A 22,252-nucleotide genomic window follows, 5' to 3' on the forward strand; every position below is an offset into this window, starting at 1 on the left:
GTGGAGAAATAGGAACACTTTTGCACTGTTGGTGGGAGTGTAAATTAGTTCAACCATTGTGGAAGACAGTGTGGCGATTCCTCAAGGACCTAGAAATAGAAATTCCATTAGACCCAGCAATCCCATTACTGGGTATATATCCAAAGGATTACAAATCATTCTACTATAAGGACACGTGCACACGAATGTTCAATGCAGCACTGTTTACAATAGCAAAGACCTGGAACCAACCCAAATGCCTATCGACGATAGACTGGATAGGGAAAATGTGGCACATATGCACCATGGAATATTATGCAGCCATCAGAAACAATGAGTTTGGGTCCTTTGTAGGGACATGGATGAACCTGGAAACCATCATTGTCAGCAAACTGACAGAAGAGCAGAAGATCAAACACCGCATGTTCTCACTCATAGGTGGGTGTTGAACAGTGAGAACACATGGACACAGAGAGGGGAGCACTACACACTGGGGTCAGTTGTGGGGAAATAGGGGAGGGATGGTGGGGGGTGAGGAGCTGGGGAGAGATAGCAAGGGGAGAAATGCCAGATGTAGGTGTTGGGGAGGAGGGCAGCAAATCACACTGCCACGTGTGTACCTATGCAACAATTTTGCATGTTCTTCACATGTACCCCAAAACCTAAAATGCAATAAAATAAATGGGGAGAAAAAAATATATATAAATAAAAGTGGAACTTTTTGAAACTGAAGGTCTTGGCTTGTCACTGATCATAGGCAGATGGCTGGTTTTTGTAGGGTTATGCAGTCAAAAACAGCAAACTAAAGGGGCTACTTCAAATACAGCACCAGTCACTATACAAGACTTAAGTCAATATATTGCAAGTAATTTCTATGAATTCTGAACAATGCAATGTAGTGTATGTGGAAAGGTCTTGCCTAATAAGTTTCATTCTACTCCTCAAAGTTACTGAAGCCAGTCAACTATTAATAACAGAACTATATTTATATAAAGATTCTATCTTCTTTACTAGATTTATACCTGTCTTGCACTAGGATAAAATAATCATTGTGCATCACACCTTCTGATAATCTTGTACTTCTATATATCCTGAGAGAAATAATCATTTTTTTAAATTTAGAGAGAGTTGATTTTAGGCTAACAATTTTTTTTTTTTTCCCCCAAGAATGAGTCTGGTTCTGTCACCCAAGCTGGAGTACAGTGGTACAATCTCGGCTCACTGCAACCTCCGCATCCCAGATTCAAGCAATTCTGGTACCTTCACCTCCCGAGTAGCTGGGATTACAACCATACGCCGCCATGCCCGGCTAATTTTTGTATTTTTAATAGAGACAGGGTTTTGCCATGTTGGCCAGGCTGGTCTTGAGCTTCTGACTTCAAATAATCTGCCTGCCTTGGCCTCCCAGTGCTGGGATTATAGGCCTGAGCCACCATGTCCAGCCTGTAGCAACTAATTTTAACAAGTTTTACTAGACTAGTTTACAGGTTCACTGAAAGGCTACCTAAGAGGATGTGTTTATTAGCTTTTGCCCTCATATTTCAATTCTGTCTTCATTTCAGCTCTATGCTCAGTTTCTCCAACTATGAAATAAATACAGCCATAACTGTCCCTGGAGGAACTATGTCAAAAGATTTTAAAGAGACAGGCATCATTTGAAGGCAGTATTTTTAAATATCAATATTACATTTCTTGCAAAGAGCTGCTGAAAGTTAGTTTTTGGTTTTCTGCTCTTTTAATGAGTTTATTCTGTCAATAGGGAAAATATCAACTTTAAAATCTAAATATATGCCACAAAATTGTGGGACAAATTTTGAGTTGAAGATGGCAGTACAAACTCATGTTTAGCTTTGTACACACATACAGTATTATAAATGTGTACATATGCATGGTTTAATACACATACATATTTCTCAACTCTGCTACAAACAGTGACATCCCAGTAGGAACAAGCACATCTAGTGCCCAGATCTTGGTTTCTAAGTATCGTTCTCCAACAAAAGGAACCAGGGCTCTTTGGAGCAGGGGTCAATTCTAGGGCTGAGGCAGGGAATATACAAGATGAACCAGGAGCATCTTGTAGTGCCAGAAAGTAAAGAAGTGCTCGGGCCAGGTGCAGTAATCCCAGCACTTTGGGAGGCTGAGGCGGGTGGATCACGAGGTCAAGAAATCGAGACCATCCTGGTCAACATGGTGAAACCCCGTCTCTACTAAAAATACAAAAAATTAGCTGGGCATGGTGGTGCATGCCTGTAATCCCAGCTACTCAGGAGGCTGAGGCAGGAGAATTGCCTGAACCCAGGAGGCGGAGGTTGCGGTGGGCCGAGATCGCGCCATTGCACTCCAGCCTGGGTAACATGAGTGAAACTCCATCTCAAAAAAAAAAAAAAAAAAAAAAAAAAAAAAAAAAAAAAAAAAAAAAAAAAAAAAAAAAAAAAAAAAAAAAGAAAAAAGAAGTGCTCAATATTCAAAAGGATGGGCACATCAAAGGAATATAGGAGCCAACCATGACAGGATTCCTAATAGCCAAGCTGGACAATGTAAGCAACAAAATAAATACTGTGTTACCCAAAATATAAAATATACATGAGTCCACACCGATGTAAACAAATCAGGGTGGGAGGGAGAGACAAATTTTCCATACAGAAAAATTCCAAGTACTATCTATGGATATTCCCATTTCCAGGAGGTTGAATGTAATCTTCACCACCCACCACCTCCCATGACTGGACTTAGTAACTGTTTTCCAAAGAACCAAAGTACAGAAAGGGAAAATAAACAGTAATTTTCAGCAGCGAAAACCAACAGACACTACCTTAACCAAGTGTCCAAAGTTAATACACCATCAAGCTGATAGCATGTAACTCCTGACATGATGCAGTGAGAAGGACCTTCACCTCTGATATTCTTCCTAAAAATTCACAACCCCATTCTAATATTGAGGAAAACATCAGACAAACCCAAATTGAGGCATATTCTACAAAAACACCTGACCAGTACTCCTCAAAACTGTCAAGGTCATGAAAAACACAGACAGACTGTGGAACTATCCCAGACCGGAGGCTGATTAGGCATGATGGCCAATTCAGTGTGGTATCCTAGACTGGATCCTGGAAAAGAAAAATGGCAATAAAAAAACTAGTGCAATCTGAAAATAAAGTCAAGTTCCATTAACAGTAATTACCAATGTTGGTTTCTGAGCTTCTGACAAATGCTTCATGTTAAATAAAAGGTTAACATTGGGAGAAATGAGTGAGAGGTACACAGAAGCTCTCCACATATCTCTGCAACTTTTCTGTAAATCTAAAATTATTCCAAGTTTTTTTTTTTTAATCTGAATTTAAAAAACTTTCTACTGATTTTTGTGTAATTTGTGATCATGAATTAATTATATTTTATAAAGATAGAGTTTGTTCTTTTGAGAAAGCCAATGCTGCTAAGAAAATCCATGAATTCATTACAAGTTTAAAGTTACTTGGACAAGTATTTCAATAATAAACATTGATAAACCATTAAGTTGTTTTTAAGACAAGAGTTTCACTCTGTTGCCCAGGCTGGAGTGCAGTGGCACAATCTTGGCTCAATGCAACCTCTGCCTCCTGGGTTCAAGTGATTCTCCTGCCTCAGCCTCCCGAGTAGTTGTGACTACAGGCATGTGCCACCACGCCCGGCAAATTTTTGTATTTTTAGTAGATGGCATTTCGCTATGTTGGCCAGCTGGTCTCAAACTGCTGACCTCAAGTGATCCACCCGCCTCAGCCTCCCAGACTGCTGGGATTACAGCGTGAGCCACTGCACCCAGCCGATAAACATTAAGTGTTAATAATGGGTTACAAAACTGTACCTTTTATAAAGCTTTGAAATAAATTATCAATTGAGAGTTCCAAACATTTAAATGGAATCCCAGTATGCTCAATTAGCCACAAGGCATACATTTGTCTTGTCTCAGTAGAACAGACCAATTCAAGTTGGACGATACTAGGTTCCTGGCAATGACACATCTCCAAAGTGAGGAACACGGCCCTTTCTCCAGAAAATATTTTTTCTTCTGCCCTGTTCTAACCGTAACGACTTACAAAGAACCACCTCTCCGTATGCTGTGCTTCTGTAACTTTGGAAAGTCAGTTCATCTTACTAACTTTGGCCATGGGTTACCCAAAGGCTACATATGGCTTGAGGGCCTGCGCCAGGGAAAGGTTAACAACCAGCCGTAAGCAAAGACCACTCTAGGAACAAAACTGAGCATTCCAAGAGATTGAAAAGTTTTCAACATTCATAGACATCTTCAGAAGCTGCTGAAGTTTCCTGGGATTTGCTCTAAACATATGGTAATAATTTTCAATGTAAATAAGTCATTTATGTTTTGCCTTTTACATCCCTTTGGCTCCAGTTAAAGGTTTTTTAAAAAGCAGTATCAAGCACAAATTTTAGTAAGACCACAGTTAGTAAAAGGTTACAGTCTTTAAAAATCTATTATAAGGAACAAGTGCTGGGAAATAAATATCAAAGCATAACAGCAAATAGCGCCTTGATGAATTATGTTAAATATCTTTTCCTTTATCTCATCAAGTCCATCTTTACTCCAATTTGGCAAAGGTTATAGCAAAATATGACATTTATCATGTGAGTAGCTCATAAAATGAGAGTGGCTATACTTCTGAATTGCGTTCACATCACCTTCAAGGCATATGACATTTAGATATCCTGGGTTGGCTCTCTACAAGGTTATCAGCTGATGGTTCCAAATTTTACAACTGGAAAAATGAAAACCTTGTCCTTGTAAGTAGTCCTAACAGAAATGTGACTTACTCATATGCTTAATGGGCTACAGAGAAACAACAAACATTATGCTGTATTTTAATTACATATGTGTAATTAAAAGAGACAAAAAATTTTAAAAAGTCCGTTCCTTCTAGGCTTAAACGTGTATTTAAAATTTCGTAGTAAACAAATATTTGTAAGTGATGTTTTTCCTATATTTCCAAATCAGATAATGTTGAACAGACCTTATAATGAATTTTATATTTGATTTCTCTTTGGTAAATATAGGTGTGAAAACTGAGTTATATATTCTTCTATTCAAAAATTCTCCCCTTAATGAGCACTTGTTTTTGATACTGGTCAAGACATTTGGCATACTAAGGGAGCAGTGCCCAGGAAGATACCTGAGAAGACAAGCGTGCCCTCCCCTTATTATCTCCCTTTTATTCTTTTTTTTTTTTTTTGAGACGGAGTTTCGCTCTTGTTATCCAGACTGGAGTGCAATGGCGTGATCTCGGCTCACTGCAACCTCCGCCTCCTGGGTTCAGGCAATTCTCCTGCCTCAGTCTCCTGAGTAGCTAGGACTACAGGTGTGTGCCACCACGCCCAGCTAATTTTTGTATTTAGTAGAGATGGGGTTTCACGATGTTGGCCAGGATGGTCTCGATCTCTTGACCTCATGATCCGCCCGCCTCAGCCTCCCAAAGTGCGGGGATTACAGGCACGAGCCAGTGCGCCCAGCCCTTAAATTTGCATTTTGAGGGATTACAGGCATGCGCCACCATGCCCAGCTAATTTTTTGTATTTTTAGTAGAGACGGGGTTTCACCATGTTGACCAGGATGGTCTCAATCTCTTGACCTCGTGATCCACCGCCTCGGCCTCCCAAAGTGCTGGGATTACAGGCTTGAGCCACCGCGCCCGGCCATCTCCCTTTTTTTCTTTGAGGTTTTAAGATCAAGATATAAGTTATTTTAAGGTCTCAAAATAATCCTTTCACAAAAATAAAGACAGTTTTATGTTGTAAAAACATTAGTTATTTGTCAAAGGTTATGTTCTTTGGTCTTCTTCCATCACCAGCTGTCAGCATCTCCTAAAGATCGGTTTTTTCTTCATAATGACACCTGCATGCGGCTCGCTGGCTGTCCAGATATGGTTTACAACCTAAATGTATAACACTGTCAAACAAGAGCTCCACTGTTGTTTCACAGGCTGCAAAATAAGAAAATGTGATTACTGTTGGGCCACTGCAAAGCACGGCTCTCTCTTCACCTATGTTACACATTACAGCACAGCAACAAGCACATCCTAGTGAGCACTGAAATGTATGCTAGATCAAAGTCACCAAACTGTCACAAGCCAGTAGCATATTTACATACATACACGTATCTACAGACTTCCAGTTTTAGTCTTGTTATCATGCATCTTAGTTTTTGTTGGCATTCAACTGTTCAACCCAATTGTTTTTTTTAAGACAGGCTCTCACTCTGACACCCAGACTGGAGTGTCATGGTGCAGTCACAGCTTACTGCAGTCTCAACATCCTGGGCTAAAGTGATCCTTCCACCTTAGCCTCCTGAGTAGCTGGCACTATCATGGCCAGCTAATTTTTAATTTAAATTTAATTCTTAATTGTAAACAGACATGACCTAACCCAGCTATTTTTTTTTATTTTTTATTTTTAGTAGAGATGAGGTCTCACTATGTCGCCCAGGCTGGTCTCAAACTCCTGGGCTCAAGCAATCCTCCCACCTTGTCTTCCCAAAGTGCTGGGATTACAGGCATGGGCCACCATGCCTGGCCCAATTGTTTAAACTAGACAAATATGTCTTTTAAAATAGCACTGATTAATCAGTGTTAACTTTCTTTTTATTTGAAAAACATAATCACTAAGAGATATGTCTGATAATACTCTTAAATTTTCATTTTCTGTTGTTGTTGAGACAGAGTCTCGCTCTGTTGCCAAGTGCCAGGCTGGAGTGCAGTGGCGCGATCTCGGCTCACTGCAATCTCCGTCTCCTGGGTTCAAGCAATGCTCCTGCCTCAGTCTCCTGAGTAGCTAGGACTACAGGTGTGTGCCACCACGCCCAGCTAATTTTTGTATTTAGTAGAGACGGGGTTTCACGATGTTGGCCAGGATGGTCTCGATCTCTTGACCTCCTGATCCGCCCGCCTCAGCCTCCCAAAGTGCGGGGATTACAGGCACGAGCCAGTGCGCCCAGCCCTTAAATTTGCATTTTGAGAAAAGATGTTTTATGTGCAGAAGAAACAAAGCCTAAAAATTGAAACCTCAAAACATTTCATTATGGCCAATGGCTTCTGAGGACTGATCATATATCAGTTAAGAGGTGTAAAGTAAATGGAACCCAGTCTCTTTGACCAATGTACAAATTTGACTTGGGGGCACAGGAGCATAAAAGTATTTTTCCCTAGTCAGGTTTATTTTATCTATTTATTTTTTGAGACAAAGTCTCACTCTGTTGCCCAGGCTGAAGTACAGTGGCATGATCTTGGTTCACTGCAACATCTGCCTCCTGGGTTCAAGTGATCCTTCCACCTCAGCCTCCTGAGTAGCTAGGACTACAGGCACCTACCACCACGTCCAACCAATTTTTCTATTTTTTTCTGTTAGAGACGGGGTTTCACCATGTTGGCCAGGCTGCTTTCAAACTCCTAGGCTCAAGTGATCCACCAGCCTCAGCCTCCCAAAGTGCTGGGATTACAGGCGTGAGCCACTGCATCCAGCCCCAGTCAGGTTTTTAAATTTTTTTTAAGACTATAAAAAGGTAATTTATTTACTTTTCTTATTTTAAGAAACCTGAAACATCCAGGTGAGATTATCTTAATGTGTTACACTTACAGAGCTATAGCACAGAGTGGCTTTTAGTTATCCAAAAACTTTTCATTTCAAAGATATATGTTAACGAAGAAACTTTTCATTACAAAATCTTAACATTTGCAAAGTTCTCCAAAAGACTGCCATTAAAAACCAACCAACCACAGGAGTGCAGAGGCTATGACTATTAAATAGGAGGTTACAAGATAATTGGTTTCACATCCTCCTTAAATCAGAAACAAGAAATTCTATGCTTCAGAAGTTCATAGCCGGCTTACCTTAGCCAAAAGCTGCAAAGGGATACAGGGGCTGTGAATTCAAGATTACCTGCAGCAGAGATTTCTTCCTTGACATGAATTATTGGGATATTAGAATTAGGGTTACAGTGTGAGACTATTTGGAGAATATTGTGAAATAGAACACAGATTTTAAAGTCAGATAGGCTAAATGCTCACTTGGGGCAAGTTACTGTATTCTAAACCTTTGTTTCTTTCCTTGAAAAATGGTAATAACACCACCTACCTCTTTAGGTTTTTGTTGGTGTCAAATGAAAACATGAATAAAGTGTCTAGCACAGTACCTTATGATAAGTGCTTAAAATGTTATTTTCCTTTCCCACCTTGCCTCTTCTGATTGCGGTGTATGGTATGTTCTTTGGCTTGACAGTAGAGAAATCTTGTAACTACTAGTATTTGAATGGTGATTTACTTGTATTTCCACAAATACTTCATTTCATTCTTATGACAACTCTATGAAGTGAGTATTATCATTCTCCTCATTTTAAAAATGACACCAAAGGGCCCTTTCCCTTTGCTAGTTTGGCTTCGTATCACTTCAACATAATATATCATGGCAGGGAGTATATATGCTGAGTCCTGTGAGTCCTCTTAGTGAATCACTGAACCTGGGGGTCATCTGGGGACCTTGCCAACAGAAAGGAGTGTTAAGTCTTCCAGAAATTCCTACTCCAAATCCAGTGTGTTAAACGCTTAAATTCGCTGGTGGTATGGTCTGAATGTTTATGTCGCTCCAGAATTCATGTTGAAATCCTCACCTCCAAAGTGAGGAAATAGAAGGTGAGGCCTTTGGAGGTGTTTAAGGTCAAAAGGATGGCGAGTATGATTAGTGCTCTTAAAAAAGAGGCCCCAGAGAGCTATCTAGTCCTCTCCATTAAGTGATGACACAGTTGGAAGGCATCTTCTACGAACTAGAAGATGAGTCCTCATCCTATACCAAATCTGCTAGTGCCTTGATTGTGGACCTCCCAGCGTCCAGAACTGTACAAAATAACTTTCTGTTGTCTATAAGTCGCCCAGTCTATGGTAGCAGTCCAGACGGACCAAGACAACTGGAATCAGAGTTTCAAACTTTAGCTACTTCAGGTTCTTACATAATGACTGGACATATATTTCAGGGCACAAGGTAGATGAATTCTTCTCTCTCTCAGCCTTAGACACCCCCACTCTCCCAAGGTTTCCTAATGCTTTTTGCTTCTGTGACTATAAATCATTTTAAGTTACAAAATCATCAGCTCTTCACCCCAGAAAATTGAAGTCTGTGTCACAACAGATAATATATGCGAACATTTTCTATTGGCAAATCCTATACTAAAACATAAAGCATTTGATAAAACTTTAAAAAGTATACTCATTCCCAAGCGGCCAGATCCTTACCCTGAACATGCTGAGTTAGTCCTAGTGTTTTCTGTACATCTCGGCAGATCTTGGAGAGGCAATACTGGAACTCCTCGTCGCAGTCATTCTTGCTTTTGCCACAGGTCTCATAGCACCTATCGTGTTGGTTGCAGCATTTTGTCAGGGAAGGGATACCAATGTTAAGCTGAAAGAGGCAGTTGGATGGATTACTGTCAATGAAATGCTAAACTCCTCTGCTGAAGTACCGCATTCAAATAGACTAAATGGATACAAATGACAATGACTGCCGTATAGATAGTTCCAAACTTCGTTTCTGCCCATTACACTTACCCATACCCACCCACGTTACTCTCTCAGCCATGCCTCACTGCTCCCTATTCTGCAGCATTAGAGCACTCAGTTACCTGTCAGTAACTAACACAACTTCCATTTATCCAAAACACAAAATGTAGTTTTAAAAACAGAAAGATAAGGCTAAGTCTATTAAAGAGACCCCAAGGGCTAAGCAAGTATGCTTTTTCGATATTCAAAGTGTTTTGTGGCCTCTTTTTTCAAATAAAATTGACTTTATGTGAAATATCACAGAAAACTTTCCTATAACTCAAATTTTGTTTTTTTTTTATCTTTACTTCTCCATTCCCCAAAGATACTATTATTCTGAATCTATAATTTCAATTATTTTAAATAACTTTATATATCAAATCCTTGTGTATAGGAATCATTCTCATAAACATTTTTTCCCATAATTCTTGGCTTAGATCCCATCTTTCCTACAACAACCACACAGCTATCCCACTTAGCCTTGTTTTAATGTAGAAAACATGGTTTATCTATACTTTTTCCCTCTAAGTAGTATTACTTCTGTACTCCAAACTTTTCAACTATGTATATTAGGAAATATCATTAAAATAGTATTAACATCTATAAGATTCAAAAATAAAACAATTTACTTCATTTACTTTTGTTAGAAGTTTTGCCAGAAAGAATCTAATAAACCTGATCACTATGACAACCAGCTAAATTATTTGTGTATCTGAGAACATGGTGGTAGTCTTATATCTCCCAAAAGTATTACATAATTTACCAGTCATAAAATTTATCAAATAAAAGACAATATTTACATGAACACCAAACAGTGGAGAGCCACATCCATTCGGTGGGGAGGGTTTATAACCATAACGTGGGAAAGGCTTAGATCCTATAAAATATAAATGATATCATAATTAATTTTCAAACATGATAAAAATAAAATACATACTCAAAAACGTCCACAATATGCTAGACTTGCCTTAGAAATATTTAGTATTTATTTGGATGCTAACATATTTGTCTTTATTCTGATGAGCATTAAGAATGCTAATTTGACTATTTTTATTTCTCCTGTGGTGAGGAATATATACAATGTCCACATATATAAATATACACATATATAGCAGTTCATAAAATGTAATTATTTGTACACCTATGCCACACAAAACATACAAAAGCTTACTCTGGACTTCTGGAGATTTGAGAGGTCACTTGCCAGATGGGGTCCATATGTATGAAAGATAAATCCACCCTGTTTTCCTGTACATTCCAACACTTTATATTTTTAGAGCTAAGACAGTATCTTCCCAACCTCCCACAAATGCTTCATTGCATACAAACCTCAATAACCATTAACTAACCAGTTTACCTGGCCTAAGGCTAAGGAAGACAAGGTCATCTGATGATCATTTAATAACCTTAGTACTACAAGACATTACAGGACCACACATGCTGCCTGATGCCCTCCCACCCAGTCAACCATTCCACAAATATGGTCCTTTTTTAAGGAAAAGGTTAGGAGGGATACCTGGTGAACTACGGAACTTCTGGAATATCGTAGTTCTAATGAAGTACTTCTAATGAACAGAAGATTTGGAAGGCTAATGCTCCCCAGTAGCATCAAGGGTTCAGTAACAAGGAGAAAGATGACATAATCGTAGCAATCTTAAATTTTGAAGGGTATTTCAGAAACATCTCACCTGATTTAATACAGGCTTACCTCAGAGATATTGCAGGTTCAGTTCCAGACAGTCACAATAAAGCCAATATAACAATAAAGTGAGTCACACACGTTTTTTGGTTTTCCAGTGCATATAAAAGTTTTGTTGGCTGGGTGTGGTGGCTCACACCTGTAATCCCAACACTTTGGGAAGCTGAGGCGAGTGGATCACAAGGTCAACCTGGCCAATATGGTGAAACCTCTCTCTACCAAAAATACAAAAATTAGCTGGGTGTGGTGGCAGGTGCCTGTAATCCCAGCTACTCAGGAGGCTGAGGCAGGAGAGCCGCTTGAACGTGGGAGGTGGAGGTTGCAGTGAGTCAAGATCACGCGATTGCACTCCAGACTGGGCGACAGAGTGAGGCTCTGACTAAAAAAAAAAAAAAAAAAAAAAAAAAAAAAAAAAAAAAAAGTTTTGTTTACACTATACTGTAGTCTATTAAGTGCTCAACAGCATTGTCTAAAAAATCAATGTACAGACCTTAATTTAAAAATACTTTATTGCTAAAAAATGCTGACACAGAGATAATAAGTGAGCACATGCTGTGGGAAATATGGCACCGATACACTTGCTTAATGTAGGGTCACCGCAAACCTTCAATTTGTTTAAAAAACAACCACAATTATCTGTGAAGTGCATTAAAGCAAAGCACATTAAAATGAAGTATGCTTGTGTAAAAATCAGTTCAACCTATCAGCCATCTACTATCTTTTTGAATGTTTCTCACAATCCTCCTATATCAAGAAATAACCTATTCCACTGTTTAATGACATCAACTAAGACCTTCTGCCTTCTTGTAAGTTCTACTCATAAACAATCTTCTGCCCCTTGGGGAAACAGAAAAATAAGCCAACTCCCTATTTTACACAATAATCCTTTCAAATATTTGGGGCTGCAATTTATCTTTCTTTCTAAAATGAGATATTCCCAGGTATTTTACCCTAAGACATGGCAGTTTGCAAATACAACCTCACAGTTGGATACATAGGATTGACACAAAGTATTCTACCAACTTTCATTTAACTAACATTTATTGGTAGGAGACTTAAACAAAGACAAGGTTACCCTCCAAAAGTAAATTGAGGGTAAAAAACAATGCTTTCAGTAACCATCAAAATAAGTAATTCCTCAAAGTAATGATTGAAAATGGTTTCAGGCCAGCATGGGGGCTCATGCCTGTAATCCCAACACTTTGGGAGGTAAAACTGCCCGAGCCCAGGATTTCAAGACCAACCTGGGCAATATGAGACCCTGTCTTCATTAAAAAAATAAAAAATAAAAAAAAGAATTAAAAAAAAAAAATTAAAAAAAGGGAAAAAATGGTTTCAGTGAGTTGCTCAGAAGTTCCATGCTCAACTGAGGTCACCGCATATAGCCTCCGTTGGGTAGTACAATCTCATGAAGATATAAAGCTACAGTCTGGTAGGGTGTGGTGGCTCATGCCTATAGTCTCAGCCCTTTGGGAGGCTGAGGTGGGCAGATCACCTGAGGTTGGGAGTTCAAGACCAGCCTGACTGACATGGAGAAACCCCGTCTCTACTAAAAATACAAAATTAGCCGGGTGTGATGGCACATGCCTGTAATCCCAGCTACTCAGGAAGCTTACGCAGGAGAATCACTTGAACCCGGGAGGTGGAGGCTGCGGTGAGCCCAGATCATGCCATTGCACTACAGTCTGGGCAACAAAAGTGAAACTGTGTCTCAAAAAAACAAACCATTAAAAAGGTATAGCCTGCTCTGCCAATGCTAAAGGAGCAATGTATACAAAAAGGAATGGTTAAGATGAGTCTAGAAAGCGGAAGGCCAATGACAGCACTTGGTCTTGTTTCTCCAGCCCTGTCCAAGAGGAAAGATTGTTTCTGGACCCTTGCAAGATGAGGGTAGATGGCTCAGACTATCACACGCTAGTCACCACGATCCTTCAATTATTATCTTCTTTAGTCCTTCATTCCATTTTTTTTTTTTTTTTTTTTTTTTTTTTTTTTTTTTTTTTTTTTTTTTTTTTTTTTTTTTTTTGAGATGGAGTCTCGCTTTGTCTCCCAGACTAGAGTGCAGTAGCCTGATTCTGGTTCACCGCAAACTCCGCCTCCTGGGTTCAAGCTATTCTCCTGTCTCAGCCTCCCAAGTAGTTGGAATTACAGGTGTGTGCCACCACTCCCGGCCAACTTTTGCATTTTTAGTAGAGGCGGGGGTTTCACCATGTTGGCTGAGCTGGTCTCGAACTCCTGGCCTCGTGATCCACCCGCCTTGGCCTCCCAAACTGCTGGGATTATAGGTGTGAGCCACCGCGCCTGGCCCAGTCTTTCATTCCTAAGAAAACAGTTTATGATTTGGCTTCCTACTTACAAGGGCCTACAGAGGAAGGACATACTAACCATAAACACTTGGATGTTCAGTGGGCATCTCAAGTGTCCCTCCTGACATTTACCTCAAACTTGCTCCATTCACAGTTCCCTGTTTTCAGTTAATGGTGACTCTGTCCTTCCAGGTGCTCAGAGCAAAATGCCAGTCATTTTTGTTTACGTTCTTACATTCTTATACCCCACATTCAATCCAACAGTGTATCCTGTTGACTCAACCTTCAAAATATTCAGAATCTAATCACTTCTTACCACTTCCACTACTTCCATCCTGCTCCAAGCCACAATGGATTATTGCTGTAAACTCCTAACTAGTTGCCCTACTTTGGTTCCCCTGCCCCACACTAACCCGCATAATCCAATCTCAACACTGAGCATGAGTGATCTTATTAAAATACATTAGAGCAAGTCTTTCTTCTGCTCATAACCTTTCCAATGGCTTCTCATCTTATTCAGAACAAAAGCCAAAGTCTATACAGCCTATAAAATCCTGTATAACCTGGTCCTCCCATGATTTCTCTGACCTCATCCTCTTTCTATTCTCTCTCTTGCTTTCGTCCTCAACCCATTCCTCTTTGCTGTTCCACAGACATTGCAGGTCTGCTCCTGCCCCAGGGTCTTCAAACCTGCTCTTGCTGTATATGGATGCTCTTTCTCCTGATAGTACATAGTTTCTCTTTTACTGCTATGGTTTGAATGTTTGTGTCACTCCAAAAATGCATGTTGAAACCTAATTACCAATGTAATGGTATCAGGAGATGGGACTGTTAGAGGTGATTAGGTCGTGTGGACATATCCCTCATGAATGGAATACGTGCTCTATAAAAATGGCCCTAAAGAGCTGCCCTTTCCCATCTACCACCATGTGAGGACACAGCTAGAAGGTGCCATCTACCTACAAGGAAGTGGACCCATACCAGATACTGAATATGCCAAATGCTCCATCTTGGACTTCACAGCCTCCAGAACTGAGGAATAAATTTCCATTGTTTATAAGCCACCTAGTTTAAGGCATTTTGTTATAGCAGCCTGAATAGACCAAGACATTCATCTTCTCAGCAAGGCTTCCCTGGCCATACTATTTGTAGCACATATGACCTTCTAACATACTATATCACTAATCTACTTACTAATCTACTTATTTTATTATGCCTCCCCATACTAAAATGTAAACTCCTTGAGAGCAGACATTTTTGTGTTTTGAATTCCCAATGCCTAGAACAGGGCCTGGAATAAGTATGTGATGATTTTTTGCAATAAGTACATGATAAATTAATGAAGAGAGGACTTGGAAGGCTAATTTCCATGGCGGTTAGAATATTCATTATAAATGGAGATTACTCATTGAGAAATCCTGCTGTTTACCCTTCAGTCTCTTTTGAGTTTGGTGAGCATTCATCAACCTCCAAAGACTGATCACTTCTAGCTTGTCACATCTCTTTAAAATATGGCACCTAAAACTAAATATTGTAGGGAAAGATGGGCTTAACCTTTCAAGCTGGATAAAGTACTTGTATTAACGCAGCCTAACATAGTATATGTTTCAGCTGTGCCTCACTGCAAACATACATCAGACAGTAGTAAAAAAAATCATCAGTTCTAAAATGGACTTTTTAATATCCACTGCTAGAGGCTTAGCACTTCTGCAATTTAAGTTTGAGCCTAAAGATAAGATTGTATATAATAAGATTCAGTTGAGTTTCAGTTCGCCATTCTCAACTGCTCAGCAGTTTTAAATCTAGAGCTATTGACCCAGTGTTACCTGTTGCTCCCGGATGTTCACAAACTTCAGATGTAGGTATTAATCAGGACAGAGGTCCACGACAGACGAGTCCTCTCTCTAAGCAGCCAGGAAGTCATCAAATCATATCCAGTTTTTCTCACAGGAATATCATGAGATACCATATATTTATCTATGGTTTTCTTTGCCCTAACACACTAGAAACCTCTTCACAGAAAAGGAGAGGGACTAGATCAGTACTTAATTCTTGGGGAGCCCATTCTAGTTCCTCCAGTTTCATCATGAACCTCTTTTTCGTCAGGGTTTTAACAATCAACTGTTTGAAACGTTTAGAAACTTATTTAGAAATACACATTAAATAATGGGTCAAGTTGTTAATCTGAAAAAAGTACAATACACCAGAGAATGTTCAAGAAGTCTGGAAACAGGAATAGCGTATTTACAATATATATTGTTCAGGTTAATAACTGGACTGTTTTAAATTTAGAAGTATATCACTGAAAGAAGGTGTCTAGGCCAGGCACAGTGGCTCATGCTTGTAATCCCAGTGGTTTGGGAGGCCAAGGCGGGCAGATCACAAGGTCAGGAGTCCAAGACCAGCCTGGCCAACATGGTGAAACCCCGTCTCTACTAAAAATACAAAAAATTAGCTGGGTGTGGTGGCAGGCACCTGCTGTAATTCCAGCTACTCAGGAGGCTGAGGCAGGAGAATCGCTTGAACCTGCGGGGGGAGGTTGCAGTGAGCCGAGACCACACCACTGCACTCCAGCCTGGGCAACAGAGCGAGACTCCGTCTCAAAAAAAAAAAAAAGTGTCTAGTGGTTGATGAAAAACATATTGAGTGTGTCATTCGAAATATAATGTTTATCCTATGTTTCCAACTTTTTAGACACCTTGTACATTCTCCCTCCCTCCCTTCTGCCAGTCTACAGATTTCTGGAACCTTACCCTCTTACAATGAGGAGCAAAGATTACCACCCTCAGACAACTGATATGGGCCTAGGGCTTTAAAGGCATGTGTCTCAATTGCCTTTTTTTTTAAATTAGAAAAGTATTACCCTCAATGTACATACAATAGCAGCACTTCTATTTTTCCTTCTCTTTGTATTTTAGCAAAATCCATAGACTTTGATTTCAAATCTATAAAAACATTCTTAATGCTCTGATGTGTGTAATGATAGTGATACATATGTGTATGCATGTATGTACATATATAGGCATTTTCTCATAAGAAATAATTACCTTTGAATGGGAGAATGATCAGACACAAATGAAGTGAGAAAAACTAAAAACATGTCCACCGTAGGAGAATAAAGAGGAACAGAGATAGTATGGAGGTCAATTGGCAAAAATGAGAATGGAGGTACGAGGAAGTAGGAGGCTGCTGTGTCAAACAGGGCTAGTGGTTGTAATTGTCCTAAGGAGGAAAGTTGATGCAATCAAGTAATAAAGAGCCAACACCTCCTGTACATGAAAAATTGGATAACATCATGAAATATGCTGGTAAAAAGTGGCTCCCCAGTGTAAATGGCAAAGGGGTATATGTGTTTGGTTTTTTAGTTTCTTTCAAAGCAAACTCCTAATGTCATTCTCTCAGAGAGGCCTTCCCTTCCTACCCCATCTAAAATAGCACCCCCTCTCTTTCTAGCATTTACTGATCAAATTAATATTAACATTAGTCAGTTTCTATGAAGAAAGGTACTTAGTCTTGCTCACCTATAAGATATTTAACACTCAGTGGGTACCCAAGAAATTCTCAGATTAAAGAAATGGGAAAGCATTCTTTGATGAAATTAAAATAATTCTTTTTTTTTTTTTTTTTTTGAGACGGAGTTTCACTCACGTTACCCAGGTTGGAGTGCAATGGCGCGATCTCGGCTCACTGCAACCTCCACCTCCCAGGTTCAGGGAATTCTCCTGCCTCAGCCTCCCGAGTAGCTGGAATTACAGGCACCTGCCACCACACCAGCTAATTTTTTGTATTTTTAGTAGAGGCAGGGTTTCACCATGTTGGCTAGGCTGGTCTCAAACTCTTGACCTCAGGTGATCCACCTGCCTCAGCCTCCCAAAGTACTGGGATTACAAGCATGAGCCACCACGCCCAGCCTATAGACAGTTCTTTATTAGAGATTAAGTTGATTCAGATACCAATGTTACAAATGTATTAATATTTTAAATTTTGTTATAGTGTTATAAATGGCTAAGCATTTTAAAAATTAGCATTTCTACTGGTTCCAGATTTTACAAATAAAGCAAAAACTCAATAATGGAAGAAACAAAATCAGAGTCACACCAAAACACCATGATGTGTTGGGGCCACTGTCCTCTAAAATTTGCAAGCAGATTCAAACCAAATCCACTGTGTATAACTGCATGGAAAGACTATTCATCAATTTCAAGTTTTGACTTAACAAATACCTCCTTCTCGATTGTTTGTTTTATCATTTATATCGACTGCTGAAATCTAAAGATTTTCGTAGACTGAGACAAACTTGATTCTTTTCCTTGTATTTTTTCTAAATTCGATGCAAGTACTTCCAAGCAGCCCAACGATTTTCACCAGAAAGAATATGAAGATGACAGGCAGAAGAAGTCATCTGCTGGGTCGCACAAAGGTCTCACCACCGAGTTTTGTAAGATTCCAACCTACACTCCCAAACGCTTGAGACTTTTTAAGTACTCATGATCATTAATCTCCATAGGATCCTTATTTGACTTTACCTTTGTAGCCTGTTCACTTTCCTATTTTCCTCAAATCTCCAACATCCCCATTCCCAATTTCTAGAAAAGCAGGCAATCAGGAGAACCTGAACATCCACCCACTTAAATGCATCAGGCATCAGTTATCATATCCTCTATCCATGCTCCAATTAACAGGGCTATGCTACATGTTATTGGCCAAACTCTCCATGTATATACTAGAAACCATCCCCTCTCACTTACCCAAGGCTATGACTCCAACAATTCCCTCCCTCATCAGTATTTCTACTCTCCACTGAACCATTCTCAAAAGCATGCAAATGTTATTTTTCCTAATACCTGAAAACTGTTCTTTCCATGGTCTTCCCCATTTCAGGTAATGGCAATCCTTCCAGTTGTTCAGGCCAAAATTGGTATTATTTTTGACTTAACTCACACCCAATTTATAAGCCATCCGCAAATCTTTGAGGGCCTTCCTCCAAAATATATCCAAAATCCAACTACTTCTCATTACCTTTATTGCTACCAACCTGAACAAAATCACTCTGTCTTTTGTCTGGACTCCTGCATGTGTCACCCTGCTTTCATTCTAACTCCCCGACCCCCTTGACCCCTTCTGTTCTCAGCACAACAGCCAGAGGGATCCTGTGAAAACATACATCACTGAATGAATTAACAACTTATTCATAATTCTAAAAACATTTACAAGCCAGTTTTATGTTCTATTTTTCAAAGGAAATTGAAAAGTTTTCTTCCTTAAATCTTCCTTGCTGTCAGGGAGAAAAAAATTTAAGAAAATGATGATCATCAAATTTATTCCCCTAAATACTTAACTCTTTAAAAAGAAGGCCTTTTTCCTACCCAAGAGGGGGTGGCCAAAAGTAAGGGAACAAGTCTCCATAATGCCTGTCCCTGAGGTAAAGCAAGGACATGTGCCCTTTATTTGACCAACTTCTCCCTACCATTAACTCAGTCTCTCTTTTTTTTAAAGCTCCCTTGATCTGTTTCTTACAACTAAAAACACCCCTTAATCACCATGTTTCTCCAGATTTGGGATTGTTCTGTTTTGTTCTGATTTGGACACCTGAATTCCAAGATATAGGAGAGGCTGAATCATTGTTCCAGGGAGGCTGCTCAAGTAACAGGAATTTTAAAATTGTATTTATTTTTTATTTTTGGAGAACAAATTCTTGCTCTGTCACCCAAGCTGGAGTGCAGTAGCACGTCTAGGCTCACTGCAACCTCTGCCTCTCAGGGTCAAGCGATTCTCCTGCCTCAGCCTTCCAAGCAGCTGGGACTACAGATGCGACCACCACCCCCAGCTAATTTTTGTGTTTTTAGTAAAGATGGGGTTTCATCATGTTGGCCAGGCTGATCTCAAACTCCTGACCTCAAGTGATCTGCTCACCTCAGCCTCCCAGAGTGCTGGAATTACAGGTGTGAGCCACCACACCTGGCCTAAATTTTTTTTTTCATTGAGATTGATTTACCTCTCAGTATGGTGACTTGGACTTGAAACCACATGTCCACTGAACAAAAAAATTTTCACTGAGGCATATAATGTTTCTTAAATTCTCAAATTCCTTTGTGTTTTTTGTGCCAGAGACCTTCCTCTAAACTCCAAATAGTACATTTTGAGAAGCCTACAGAAGATGAAAAAGACTAAAAAGAAAGATTAAGCCAGGTGTAGTGGGGGCATGCCTATAGTCCTAGCTACATGGAAGGCTGAGGCAGGAGAATTGCTTGAGCCCAGGAGTTGGAGGCTGCAGTGAGCTATGATCACATCACTGCACTCTAGCCTGGGCACAGAGGGAGACCCTGCCTCAAAAACATTAATAAAAAATAAATGAAAGAAGCCGGGTGCGGTGGCTCACGCCTGTAATCCTAGCACTTTGGGAGGCTGAGGTGGGTGCATCACCTGAGGTCAGGAGTTCAAGACCAGCCTGGCCTACATGGTGAAACCCCCATCTTAAAAAATAAATAAATAAATAAATGAAAGAGATTAAAACAGTATTTTAACAAGACTGGTATTCATTCGACTTCGGGGATGTTTTAAAAGTAAATAAACTCTAGAACCCTGGACTAATAAATTTATGAAGACGACTCCTTCCAAGCCTTCCCTACCTCTATAAATGGCAACTGTATCCTTTCTTTGGCTTAGGCCAAAACCTTCAGAGTCATCCTTGACTGGCCTTTCTCCTCAGGTCCATTGCATTTGCTATTCCCTCTGCCTGGAATGCTTTTTCTCCAAATTACCGCAGTGTCCCCCTTACCACTTGGAGATTCTCTCATCAGTGAGGCCTTGACTGAACAACCCATTTAGATGAGTAAGTTGCCTCCAACATGGTCCCTCATCTTCCCTGCTCAGACTCCAAACTTCCCTGATTTTACTTATTTACTAGTTAATTACTCATCTCTCCCTCACCAGCACTCAAGCTCCACAGAGATTTTCATCTGTTTTATTAACTACTGAATCACAAATTAGAACATCTGACACACAGTTGGGACCTAAACAATTGTATAATGAATGGAAGTGACTAAGAAAAACTATATATAACATTTGCTTCAGGAAAGACAATCATGTGATCCTTAAATTATGCACTTAGTCCTCCTAACAAGTTCCACAAGAACAAAAATATTTTTATAAAGCATACTGGTGGTAACGTTTAGGCACAAATTTAAGAAGCAATGAAACATGTCTCAGCACCTGTTCAGCGCTTTAAAGCACACAAGATACAGTTCATCCTTTACTTCTATTAACATAAAACAATTATCTTGAAAATTGCAGGGAGCAGGTGGCATCACAGCTTTACATGATATCAGTTCCTTTTACATACAATCAGGTTCCAACAATGAAGTCACTGGATCCCCTATTATTTTCAGCTGCCAGCATTAATGAGACTCTAACCTTGGCTAATCTTATTGGAAACATGATCTCCCAAGTGCTCTCCTAACATTTTCAATTTCCAAATAAAAGTCCAATATTTTTCTGACCTATTAAAATACTTAAGCATTCAAAAATGTGCCACCATCTCTGCCTGAAGTACTGAGTTGATTAGTACTCATATTGCCATCAAACAAGTTCTCAGATTCAAAGAGAAAGTTCAAAAAATATTAAGAGTAAATGAAAATAACTATTAACGTTAACTAACCATGCCGGGGGGGGGGGTTACTGATATCTAAGGAAAGAAGAGTTACGGAACTCTTTCTCAACACGAGTACACCAAAAGTCTGTACAAAGGTCGCAAGTTATTTTCTGTGGCTTTGCAGAAAAAAACATCTAATATCAATTATCGAGAAAGTTAATACGGCATGGTTTTTAAATTCTCAGTTTCGTATGTTCATCCAATTTACAGAAGCAAAAACAGCTAAAATCAGTCTGTTCCACTCCATTCCCATGATTCCTACGTCAGTAAGTTCTTGGGCAACTTGGTGCAATTGGGAGAAAAAAGGTTAATCCAGAAACAATGAAAACGGAACGGACAGTACACTCAGGTGACCTCTCACATTCTAACAATAGCGGTGCGAACTTGTACCCTGCTTGCTCAATCACCAGAACGGCAAGATTCTAGCAGTGGTGAAGTTTTTCCACAGCCGAAGGGCACCGTCAAGGTCCGCCTTGCATCTGCCACTCACACCTCCATGACCTCCGTCACCCCAATCCCCCGAAAACACAAGCCCTCGCTGGGCCCGGGTGACCCCTCACCATCACTGCATTTATACTGGCAGAGACCGTCCTCGCCTCCCAGGAGGTCCAAGGCGGCGTTCAGGTACGTGTCTATCTTGTGAACGCCGTTCCGGATGGTCTTCAGGGTGGCCCTCCAGTCGGTGGTCTGGGCCTGCTCCTGGCACCTGACAACAGCGGCCGTGAGGAGGAGCAGGAGGATGAGCGCGGGGCGCGGGAGCAGGGCCATCCGCGCAGCGCGGGGCTCTACGGGTCCCCGAGCCGCGGCGGCAGGCGTGGCCCCACGGAGCCCCCGGGACGCGCTAGGCAGCGGCGCGGGCCCGGGGCTTGGCAGCCACCGGCTCCATATCCACGCCTCCTTCCCTGCTGGCCGGCAGGGCCTCGTTGGCTTTACGGGAACCGCCTCTGGGAGGCAGCGCCGTCGCAGAGACGCTTCCGCTCACCTAGGCCAGCGCGCCCGCTCCCCATGGGCAGCGACCGTCCCCTGTGCGCCTGCGCCAGAGCGC

At 40.5% G+C, this 22,252-nt stretch overlaps 1 protein-coding gene across 2 annotated transcripts; it reads right to left on the reverse strand.

Moving 5' to 3' along the window:
- Positions 1-5,730: 5,730 nt before the first annotated feature.
- On the reverse strand, positions 5,731-22,252 carry PLA2G12A (phospholipase A2 group XIIA). Of its 2 annotated transcripts, none has more exons than XM_017509522.2 (4): positions 21,768-22,252; positions 10,352-10,428; positions 9,249-9,414; positions 5,731-5,951 (listed from the first exon to the last, which is right to left on the reverse strand). In XM_017509522.2, the coding sequence occupies exons 1-4, from the start codon at positions 21,973-21,975 to the stop codon at positions 5,833-5,835; spliced, it is 570 nt and encodes a 189-aa protein (XP_017365011.1). In that variant the 5' UTR covers positions 21,976-22,252; the 3' UTR covers positions 5,731-5,832. The 2 variants fall into 2 exon arrangements, with proteins under 2 accessions (XP_017365011.1, XP_037587773.1); XM_037731845.1 differs by lacking the exon at positions 5,731-5,951 and adding an exon at positions 7,479-8,923.

This window comes from Cebus imitator, unplaced genomic scaffold (assembly GCF_001604975.1).
Source record: "Cebus imitator isolate Cc_AM_T3 unplaced genomic scaffold, Cebus_imitator-1.0 Scaffold17, whole genome shotgun sequence".
Classification (NCBI taxonomy): Eukaryota; Metazoa; Chordata; class Mammalia; order Primates; family Cebidae; genus Cebus; species Cebus imitator.

Bases quoted from the DNA above. Each gene is read 5' to 3' on its own strand.
- PLA2G12A (XM_017509522.2), bottom strand. From the start codon at position 21,975: ATGGCCCTGCTCCCGCGCCCCGCGCTCATCCTCCTGCTCCTCCTCACG. The intron at 9,415-10,351 runs GTAAATATTGTC...TGCCTCTTTCAG, and splicing joins CTCCACTGTTTGGTGTTCAT to CTTAACATTGGTATCCCTTC. The intron at 5,952-9,248 runs GTAAGGATCTGG...CTTATTTTGCAG, and splicing joins ACTAACTCAGCATGTTCAGG to CCTGTGAAACAACAGTGGAG.